Source organism: Neltuma alba, unplaced genomic scaffold, assembly GCF_004799145.2.
Source record: "Neltuma alba isolate B1F8T4 unplaced genomic scaffold, ASM479914v2 tig00012690_pilon, whole genome shotgun sequence".
NCBI lineage: Eukaryota > Viridiplantae > Streptophyta > Magnoliopsida > Fabales > Fabaceae > Neltuma > Neltuma alba.
Window position 1 is genome coordinate 1 of NW_021637118.1, and position 11,558 is coordinate 11,558.

The 11,558-nt window shown below is 34.9% G+C and overlaps 2 protein-coding genes and 1 non-coding gene across 3 annotated transcripts; 2 read left to right on the plus strand and 1 right to left on the minus strand.

The window, feature by feature from the left end:
- Nucleotides 1–1,416: 1,416 nt before the first annotated feature.
- On the plus strand, nt 1,417–1,490 carry TRNAV-AAC (transfer RNA valine (anticodon AAC)). The gene has a single exon. It is a non-coding gene; the product is annotated as a tRNA-Val (tRNA).
- A 602-nt stretch (nt 1,491–2,092) lies between these two features.
- On the plus strand, nt 2,093–4,903 carry LOC114729878 (uncharacterized). The gene is made up of 3 exons (XM_028916906.1): nt 2,093–2,306; nt 2,630–2,977; nt 3,843–4,903. Exons 1-3 carry the CDS (start codon nt 2,190–2,192, stop codon nt 4,671–4,673), a joined length of 1,296 nt encoding a protein of 431 aa, XP_028772739.1. The 5' UTR covers nt 2,093–2,189; the 3' UTR covers nt 4,674–4,903.
- Nucleotides 4,904–5,186: 283 nt separating this feature from the next.
- LOC114729880 (malate dehydrogenase 2, peroxisomal) lies at nt 5,187–8,571 on the minus strand. Its single transcript, XM_028916907.1, has 9 exons — nt 8,328–8,571; nt 7,846–8,061; nt 7,006–7,320; nt 6,826–6,915; nt 6,659–6,742; nt 6,009–6,044; nt 5,798–5,887; nt 5,618–5,712; nt 5,187–5,524 (listed from the first exon to the last, which is right to left on the minus strand). The coding sequence occupies exons 1-9, from the start codon at nt 8,397–8,399 to the stop codon at nt 5,452–5,454; spliced, it is 1,071 nt and encodes a 356-aa protein (XP_028772740.1). The 5' UTR covers nt 8,400–8,571; the 3' UTR covers nt 5,187–5,451.
- Nucleotides 8,572–11,558: the final 2,987 nt, after the last annotated feature.

Consider the following 11,558-nt stretch of genomic DNA (forward strand, 5'->3'; position numbering starts at 1 on the left):
AATCACCTCCGATCAGAGAACAGTTATGCTTTAAAAAAATGATATCATCTTTAGTTAATATGCCCATTTATAATTTAAAAAGATTCGTATATGGAGAACTCGTCGTCACATATCTAAGAAGAAGATAAGAAGTTCTCCATGACTGGGAGAAAACCACCCAAGAGCCATTGTCTTCATGCCATCCTCCATCGTCATTGGCTTTCTTAGAGAGAAAGGGTGATGGGGTAAAATGATCCCAATTCTGTCATATTTCATGAAACATTAATATAAGAGCTACATAATTAATTTAGATAGATTTAAGAAATTAAATAAATTAACATATGTGACATCATTTCTCTAAAATATCTATGCATAACATTATATTGTATATTAGTTTATAAATAAGTTAAATTAGATTGGGAAAAATTAACAATATAAGAGATAAAATGACTTAAAATTTTATAATAATGACCAGAGTTAGTAATTAATAAATTCAGTAACATTTTTTATCATCAAGTCAACCATAATACCAATGGAGACATAACTAAATGGATTAGTGCATTGCTCTTAAATTTGCTCTACTTAACTGTGATAAATTTTTCTGGTTATAATATTAGTATTGAAATGGATTGTGAAGAACTATTAAGAACAATTCATAGCAAATCATTAGATAAAGTGGCATGGCAAAGTTTTTCAATTATTTCGAGATCTTTCAATTGATTGAACTAAAATCAAGGAAATTGTTCAGGAATTGGATAATATGGCTGTTTTGCTTAGTCTCGTTTTGTTGCTGTTTTATTGTAGCTGTTTTTCTTCGGTTGTTCTGCTTTATGTATTAAATATAGGATAATGATAACTAAAACTCATCATCTATATTCATTTTATGGTATAAAATATGGCCTTATATGTTTATTTTTGGAAGATTTATGAGGGGTTAAAATAAAACGTGGATTATTTCTAGAGAAATAGGGAATGAAAGAGCTATTTCTATTCCATATACATAAAATTAATTAGTTAGTTATCTCAACCATGATTACTTGATCATATATTTCTATATTATCATGAGAGGGGGAATGCATCTTTCTTTCACATATAGAAGAATATTATAGGAGCATTTCGTTACTCACAAAAGTATTTTTTAAAAATATTTTTACGTAGACTGAAATAAAACTTTTCTCACATGTTTATTTTTTATACCATAAAATTATTTTTAAAATATGGTTTGGTTTCTATTCAAACACATCCTATATCATATTAATGTACATGCTTTAATATGATTCATTTAATCATAGAAAGAAACAAGAAATTCGTACTTTTGTCAATTTATTTCAAATTTAATAATGATTGAGATTATTTAATTGGGCCAGTAATAGGTATAATCATTTGAAAAAGTATAAAAGTTAATTGATATTACCAATTGCGGGGAAAATACAACAAGGTGTCGTGGTGTAGTTGGTTATCACGTCAGTCTAACACACTGAAGGTCTCCGGTTCGAGTCCGGGCGACGCCATTTGTGTTTGCAATTTTTTAATGATCATTTTAGTTTTCCCGACGCAATCAAAACGTTGTCGTGTTGATGTGGAGCAACTTTTCCCTTTACGCGCCGACGCGCCGTGTTCAAAGCCGCGTAATTCTCACGTTACCGGGCCCCACATAAGGGACCCGAAGAAATTGGCCGTTCGTTCCTTCGTGCTTCCAACGAATCCCACCCAATCACATTCGTTTCCATACAACTTCCTCGATTCTCATTGGCTTGTTGACTCCACGTCATCACTCCTCGAATCTCTACCACACGCCCTGCAATTACCAGGGAGATTCCTCCTTGATCCCAACTCAAATCTTGATTTCCCACAATGGTTAACGAGTAATAATTCTATCTTCTAATATCCCAAAAAAAAAAAAAAAAAAGATATCCAGTTTTATATTATCTGTTAAAAAGGACTGTTTTACGCCAATTAACGAAATGCAGGTGATTCAGTGATTGACTCTATTATTATTTAATTTAAATTTAAAGTTGATTAATTTATCTTTTTTATCTTAATTAATTAAAATTAAAAATTATTCAAAATATAGCTTGGGCTATAAATGGACCACCCCGCAATATCATGTTGGAGGGTTCGAGGGGCTTCTTTGTGGGATTTCGGGTGTCTTCTTCTTGTTTCAATCTTCTTCCCATTCTGTGTCAATTCTTCTGTGTTTTTGCCACGAGATGGGATTGCTTCGCTTTCGGATCAGTGCATTCGCTTTGCTTTTCTTTTCTTCCTTCTCCTCGGCTTTGCCTTCCACCTCCGATGTCGTCAACCCGCCCTACCCCAAGGCGATTGCTGTATGTCGGCTTTGTTTTGGATTTTCTTCTTCTGCTTATTCTTCTTTTTTCCTCCTTGTGCTTTGTTTCCCGCAATGTCATGGAGAATTATGAAAGAAAAATTCTTCGTTTATGATCTTTTAAGTTTTCGACCGTTGGAGCTTTGGATTTTTTTTTTTTTGGGTTAATCTGGTTTTTCTCTTGAACGGTGCTTTGCAACTGGGGAGAATTATGAAAAGTAACTTTGTTCTTGCGATTTCTTTTTTCTGGGTGTTTTAACTGATTTCTGTAAATCAGCTTATTTGTCGATACGGTTCTGATGATGGAATACGCGGTATTTACAGGATTTAAAAGAGGCGATTGTGAACGGATTGGGGTTTCCGTCGGAGGATTTCAAGATAAGTGGGTTTGATCCGAGGGATGCCCAAGTGGGGCATTCTGTGGCCTATGAATTCGACCTGGAGATTGATCAGAAGGTTATTCCGTTCAAGTTCTTAGAGGACGTGAACCGGTGGGATTACGTTGATCTTCCGATTTTCCGGATTGAGGAACCGGCAAAACCCGGCGAAGAAAAGGCTCTGGTTGAGAAGAGGAGATCGGATAATGAGTTACCAGTTTTGGCTCCGTTCCAATTGGCGGGACCCATGGAACTCTGGCTTCAGGACGCCAAGGATATGAGGATTTCTCTCCCTGTAAGTTTTTTTATTCCATTCTTATAATATTATTCGTCCTACATATGACAGTTGCCATTTTTGGATTAGACACACAGTGTAGCACAACTTGCATGAAATCTGGTGAATTGATATAAAATTTAAGAGATGTTGTAATATCGGTATTGATATATTGATGTATTGATTGATGAGTCCTTTCATGTGAGACCGGATGTAATTTGCATAATAATATACGACTGGAAAGGAATTATAGTCTGTGAACGAATTCGTTCTTGCCAGATGCATTGCAACAGACCACATTGCATTTAGGAGTTATGTGTGATCATGTTTCTGTATTTTTGTGCCAGCGTCTTGTGTCTTGTATCCATGTTAGAATCTGTACTTTTCATCTCAAATGTAATTAAATTAGTGGATTTGTACAAGAATTGAGATGACATAGTGGATAACGGCGATAATTTAAACTTTAGTGCTATTTACGTTTGTTATTGATCTTATCTGTCTCACTCAAATATTAAGGATTTAATTTGTTCCCAAACCTGTTGGATTTTTTATACAAGTATATTGGTGTGTTAATACTTAGTGACTCTGTTTTAGGTTGGTACCTTTAAAGCACCAACACTTAAGAACGAAATCAGGTCATGTCAGGATGTGCCATATTTCAAATTCAACTTTAATATTTCAGTTTTTGGTTGTGTTGCAATTTGTGTTGCGGTCTAGTATCCATGCCAGTAGTGGCTATGATGGCAAAAAAATGATGTATTGTGATGGAACGAAGAGTAATGAAATCTTCGGTCAATCTGCAAAATTAGTAGGACATCCCTGTCAATGTGTATGGAATGAGATGGTTACTTCCTCCCTTTTAACTAGAACTCGTATGGTTTTGCAGCATGATGTTGATGCTGGCGTGCTCAAGAAAGTCATACTAGCAGATGGTGCCGTTGTCACTGTCAAAGGCGCAAGATCAGTTAGCCTTCGTAAACCACTTGATCTCCCCCTCCCCTTAAACAAATCACAGAGTGGATTTGCCGTTGGTCTTATGGCCTTGGCAGAGCAGCTCCGCCACACATCTCGCTCCCGCACGCAGGATGACCCTCTTCTCTCACTCCGCATTGTTGGTGCAACATCACTTTCATCCCCTTCCTCATCGACAACCTCTTCACATAACCGGCTCAAGCTCAAGCGCCTCGCGCCAGGTCTGGTGGAACTGTCTTCCCCGTTAAACACTAAGGCCATTGAAGCACTATCCCCAATTGATATCCAAAATGATGCTCCAACTCTGTTGACGCCAACTCAGTTTGCCACAATGTGGCCTATTGCTTCCATCAATGGATCAAACGCTAACTTGTTGGGTTTTGAGGCTCTCTTATCTTCTGTGTTGGGTCCTAAGGCAAACAAGAAAGGCTCCTTCAAGTTGTTGAAGGCAGATGTTTCTGCTCAGACATTCGTGAAGATAGGGTTTCAGGCAGAGAAGAAGCTGAAGGAAGGAGATGGCGATTTGTTTAAGGATTTCCCGGAATGGAGGACTAAGCCAGAGACTGTGAAGATGCATTTTGAGGTGCTAGCAAAGGTTGATGGTGATAAAGTGATACCGGAGAGAGTGATGCCTGTAAACCCCGTGATTATTGAAGACACTGTGGCCCCAGATTTACTGACTGGAAACGTGAGCATGTCTAAGGTACCAATAATCTACACTCCTTCCAACCCCTTCACCTTGTAAGATGATGAAGGAGTTTGATTTTGTTGGAGTCAACGAACGGAATTGTAAAATATAGGATGTTTTTAATTTTTAACTTGATTATATTCTTTTTCTTTCTTTTGAAAGAACTTGATTATATACGTAAGCATCACGAAACCTGTAAATATGTATTTTGATGAGATGCGATGTTCCAATATACCATCATAAAGAATTAGAATACGCGCAAGAGCTGCACTTCGTTTGACTTGTGACTCTGAGGGTGCGTGGGATTTTTCCTTCATGTGGTGTATGTTGGCACAAAAGCAAAATAGCTCACAGGGTCCCAGAAAATCTGTGAAGTTCCCCCATTGAAAACGAAATTGGATCTTTTGGAATAACGAAGTGACACACATGGAAGTGAGCATATGATCTAATATTTTTCCTTTACAAATGACAGATTGTCTTAAAGAGGATTCACTCAACAGACTCTTGTAGATGAGAAGTAATACCAGTTTCAATTTATTATATAAATAAATAACTATTCATGAACTTTTAAGACCTTACATCTACAGTTGTGCACTTTATTTCGGATGTAAATTGTACGAAATTAATATAGATAGTTCATTGTGTTGAATCCGAAGTTCAGATCGCCTGCTGAACTTACAATATGGTTTTCCAGTATGCTCAAATTTCATACGATTGGTAAAACCGAAAATACACGAGGAGGATCGAGAAAAATCTAATATGAACAGGGGGATTATTATTATTTCACAAGGTCGTTGTCGTTGATACGAAAACCAGCCAACTCCTGACCTCTCATTTAACCTCTGATGAAGTCAATCCCTTTCTGGATGCTTCCTGCCAACTCTTTCTTTGCTTTCTCTAAGCCCATCCTATGAAAGCAATCAAACAAAAGTCAGCCTTCTGCGTTGCTTGGTGGTTCCAACAGAGAAATTAGCAGAAAACTGGATGCTCGAAAGTCATACCTTTCGTACTCATTCAGGGGACCAAGTTGATAAACTTCCTCTGCTCCGGCACGGCCAATACGTACCTTGGTTGCGAAAAAGGGGAGTTCCGTAACCTATTAAAGAGATCATCCATTATTATCAAAACAAGTCCAAAAGCAACGTAGGAAGTGTCCAAGGCAAAGGACTGGAATGTCAGACCTGAGAAGCAACAAAAGCACACTCTACCACTCCGGCTTCTCCTTTCAAGCCTCGAAGACATGCGCCAGCAAACTTGGCAGCGGCATATGCCTGCATGATCAAAAGTGAACTTTCTAGTTCGTTAGTTTGTCCAATAGGAGTAGGTAGGATTCACTGGTGCTAGTTAATAATAGTTTCTGAAATTGCAAATATTTTAAGGAAAGCTGCTGACCATTGATAGAGTAGCAGAACCAGCCCCAGCCTTTGCCTGTAACATGAATGGTTGCCATTAGATTATGAGTTCATGATGAGCAGATCACAACCACAACTTTGTTTTTTTTTTTTTGGGGGGGGGGGGGGGTTGGTGTTTATAATAGTGAGACTGAACCATTGTGAATATCCTTAAGAATAACCTAGGTTGTAGCTAAGAGCATATAGTCAAATCAAGAACAAGCTTGAATTATTAATATCTTAGTCAGTCAGAACGTTCACTTGAGCAAGGATTTTATTTTATCGTCGTCAAGCATCCATTGAGAAGGGTATAACTGGTGCAATTGGGCTCTTACTTGATCTCATCATAGAAGCACTAATACCTGCCAGTAATGCTATCAATTGTTTTTTAATTTAAATATTTGATTGAAATTTCACAACAGCAATATGGCATCAATCAGGTGTCAGAACCTTCTAAAGGGAAGGTATAGGAGCTCAGATGATCATCTTGATGAATCCTTTCGAGGGGTATGGGAGAAGTATATTAGAAGGAAAGAGAGAATAGGACTGGAGATTATCAATATAGCCAGCAAAGCCACAAATTAAGATTAATTAATCAAATTTCAGTCTACTTAAATCAAAACTCTAGATAATCGAACCCTATAACATCACCTCAACAACTTCTGTTCCACCATTTTGGATGCGGTTGGTAAGGTAATCAACTTCCTCAGGACTGAAGCTACTAGGAGGCTTAACCTACAAAAAAACCAAGTTAAGAGGATCAATTGCCCAGTTGTATCATCCAATATCTGCATCAGAGGGACTTTCAAAGGAAAAACCTGTGACAACAGAGGCAATATTGTGACTCCTGCATGACCTCCCACAACAGGAACATCAACCTCTCGAGGATCAAGACCCAGTACCTCTGCCTGCAAGAAAAACGAGAAAGTTTTTACATCAAGAAAAAACGAATGATGAATTAAAGGCTTTTTCCTTTGACGGTCCTAACTTTTGCTTACCACAAAAGTGTTTGCCCTCACAACATCAAGAGTTGTAACACCGAGTAGCCGCTTTGGATCATATGTGCCAGCTTTCTTAAAAACTTCTGCAGCAATCGCGACAGTGGAGTTCACTGGATTGCTAATCAAGTTGACAATAGCATTGGGACAGCACTTGGCAATTCCTTCACAAAGAGTCCTCACAATTCCAGCATTTATTTTAAACAAATCATCCCTTGTCATTCCGGGTTTCCTAGGAACACCAGCTGGTATAATCACCAAATCCATGCCAGTGAGCGCACTCTCAAGCTGTGGTTGGCCCAAGAAGCCACGCACCTAGAAAACTCAAAATGAGTTGCAAATAACTACCCTTAGCTCCTTAAAACAAAGAACAAGTTACAAATACAGACTTTTAAACATGCCCTACCAAGCATTCACTAAAAACATAATAAATAAACATTTTCCCCCGTGCATCAGTAAATTACTAACTTCTTCAAAAGAAATCTCACGTCATAATTTGACTGAAAAATGTGATAGCAAATACACAAGAATTTTGGCCGAGGTTTTCTTGCAAGAATAATCCCGATACATACCCAAAAAAAGAAGAACGACAATGCAAAAAAAGGTTATTTAATTTTAAGATTCAAAATCAATTATTAATCAACAACGAAATACACCGAAAATAGGACACAACACAAAAAAATATGCATTGTGTAAGTGCAATTTGGGATCCAAAGCTATCTCAATTTGGTCAAAGTATACGTGCTTCATAGATCAACTTAATTTGGCCCAAGTATACGCGCTTCATAGATCAACAATTCAGTAATAAGATTGCAAGTAGCAGCCATGTAAGAAATTTACCACAGCTCCAGTGTCCATGTGACTAACATCAGCCGTGACACCAGGGGCGTTTACAACATCGTAAAGATGAAGAACTGAAACTAGTGGGTTCATCTTCATCAGCAAAGCAAGGGGTTGGCCAATTCCCCCAGCAGCACCTAAGATAGCAACTCTGAATCCAGGGGACCCACCTTTCGCTCTGCAATCAACTCTCTTCAGATGAACATCACCTCCTTCCTATCAAATTCAATATGCAAATAGCATATCAAATTCACATGATAACGCAACAATTTTTGACAACTATGTTATAACGAACCATTACGATAGATTTAGATTTAGTTCTAGGCGTTGCTAGATTGAGAATTAAAGCTTCAAATTTTGTCATTTGGTTGTGTGAATTGTCCGAGTTTGAATTTCTTACCAAAATCGAAAATCAATACGAGCTTTGAAGAATAAATACCAGAAGAGGAGACAAGAATTGAAGCGAAAAAAAGGGAAGAAACCTGGAAACTAGGAGGCAGAAGCTGATTCGTGATTGTTGCAATGCGGCGATTGGCCTGTGCATGAGCTTCCATTTCTCTGTTCTTCCAGCGAAAATACAGACAGGGATGGGGAGTTCCGGTGTAGAAGAGTTATATATGAATTGGGCTAAATAATAATATCATGAAACAAAACAAGAATAATCATGTTCGTTTCTTTTCTGTCGATAATCTCGTCTATGACCATGCATGAATTTTTTGTGGAATGGGATTTTCTGATCCATTATCCTATCTATCTCATGCCTCAAATGTAAGGCTCTCAGAATTTTATTAGACAACTTCACAAAACCTATTTTGTTTTACTGATCAAGGCCGCCATGTCTGGTAGTGTCTTGGTCTTTTTTTTTAGGAAAAAAATTAATAAACTCATAAATCATGATAACCTTTTTCCGGATGCATCCCTCCTGTTGTTTTTTTTTTGGGCGGGAGATCTATCTCTCCTGTTTATAACGTGATTAAAATAACCGTTTAATTTAATTTTAAACAAATTGATGATTAGATATAATAATTTAAATCTACATTTACAAATATAAAAATTTAACAAGTCAAACTGTTCCTGAGGTATAAAAAATATAGTTTTTTTTTTCATTAGAACCCTTCAAAAAATTCACACTAATTTTTTAATAATCCCATTATCCTGATGCCTTGTTTCAAAGATTAAGTCATACATATATATGAGATAAAATTATTAATAATATAACTTGCTTAAAAGTTTAAATTCCATGCAAGTCTGAGGTTTTATATATAATCTAACTGATACCAAGCATTTCTTTTAAATTTTTTTTATTTTTTAAAAGCATGCCATCGCGAGTTCAAAATTTTGGTAGGGGATTTAATGAGTGCGTGAATTATGATAAAAACAAATCCATACAAAGGAAGGAAAAAAGAGTTCAGATTAATAATAATTACGTAGTTATTACCATGAAAAAATATTATCAATAGCCATGAGTGGGTGATGAATAGAGGGAAAATTACCATAAGATCCAATAAAAAAAATTTAATTACTAAAAAGTCATAATAACAAACAAATAACATAAATCAATTGTTATATTTTATACTTGAACTTGTTATTATATTCTTTTTAGTTGTCAATAGACGTTATGATAATGGACCTGTTTGAAACTGTTTATAAATAGCTTATAAGCAGCTTTTTAATAGTGATTTATTAAATATGAGACAAATATGTGAGAAAAGTTTTATCTCGACTTACGTAAAATATGTTTATAAAATAATTTTCTCTACCATGACTAAATGTCTTTTTTGGAGCTGATTGCAATTCCCCGTGAGCATATGGGATCATATATTGGGTTTGTTTGGGTCAGCGGTTTAAAATAAGCTTAAATTTAAAAATAAGCTGGGGTGCAAATCGGACTTGTTTGGCAAAGCTTAAAACTAATTGGCTTATGTTAAAAAAGCCTATCTAAACACCCAATTGCCATAAACTGCAAGAAGGAGCTTATGACTTAAATCAGAAGAGCTTTTGGCGGGAAAAAAAATTCAAAAGAGCCGTTCTGTAATGTCAGATCCTTTTTTTCCTCCTCCCATTTGCCTTTTCCTCTCACAAGCATCACTTTCGTTTCTTTTTCACTTTATATACCTGAGAAAAAAATTTAATTCGCTTAGTCAATTTCATTTATTCATATTAAATTAATTTAAATTTATTGTCTTATATCAATTCATTTTTTATTATGTTTCACTTTATATTTAAAATATTTTTTATGATTTCTCTAAAGTTTTCAATTTTAATTCACTCATTAAATTTCACTTCTTCATTATATTATCTCAATTCTTTTTTTTTTCATGTTTCACTTTATATTTCAAATATTTTTTTTGATTTTTTAAAAATTTTAAAATTTAATCGACTCATTAAATTTTATTTCTTCATATTAATTTATTTTAATTTTATTGTATTGTTTGAAATCAATTTTTTATCATGTTTCATTATTTATTAAAACTCATACTCATTTTGATAATTTTTCAGCCAAACTTACTTTTACTCAACTATAATCCAAACAAGCTTTTACCAATCTCACTTTTGTAAACTAACTTTTCTGAACTCCAATCCAAACATAATTCAACTTATCCAATTTAACTTTTACTAACTTCACTTTTTCATAAACTATTTTTTTTATAAGATACTTTTCCAATTACTGATTCAAACGGGCATATTATCAATATGTGTGCCCGCGAAATCACTAGCATCAACAAAGCTACATATCTCCTTCATTCAAAAAAGGCTACCAACCTTCTTTGGGCCAGAAGTCCAAATGAAGAGGAGGGCCCATATCTCCTTTTGATGGTTGATGTCGTCTTTTTTTTTTCCCCGGAGAGTGGTTGATGTCTTCATATTCACAAATCACAGAAGCGTGACATAGGTTGATTCTTAGGTTTTGGGCCCAACGGACTTCGTTATTATTCCTCCGATTATAAGCAGAAGGTGCTAGTTCTTGTAGCGAATAAATATTTGAATTTTTATTAAAAGAAGTATCCATACTTAGTATTTGAAAATTCTTTTGAAAAGAAGTGTGATTTTGTAGGAGCAAGAACCAATGAACATAATTTTGTAAGTTGAAAATGCAAAAACATGGATCTAACTCATATGTTTGACAATAATATATAAGACTCCTTTTAAGTATGTTATTGTCATCGATGGCCCAAAAAAAAGCATTTTATTGTAATGTTTTGTTTTTGTACAAGAACCCGTGTATTTTGTTTACTGTAATAAATACTTTTACCATAATAGCCTTAATTAATGCTTAATTAATGATCCAAAGTTAAATTTGCCGAAAAGTCATTAGTTAAGAACTTAAGATACTCTAACTCATTAAATACTTATCTGATTCTATTTGTAAGACACTTTCAATATATTTCACACAGACTGAAAAAAAATTTAAACTATGTTAACTCTTCATTAAAATATAATAACTTTTTAACTTTACCCCTATTGAATATATATATTTTTTAAAAAAACTATTTACACTATAATAAATAAAGAATAAAATAGTATATTCAGAATAAAACTTTAATTAAGTGACTTATAAATAAGAGTAAGAAAAAACTTCTATCTCTATTTTATTAATAAGACCAGAGAAGTATATACTAAGGATATTTATTGAAGAATAAGGCAAATAATTGACAAGATTATTAATTGCCCATAACTAATTTTCTTAATTCTTGTAAATTAGTTAAGAAAAA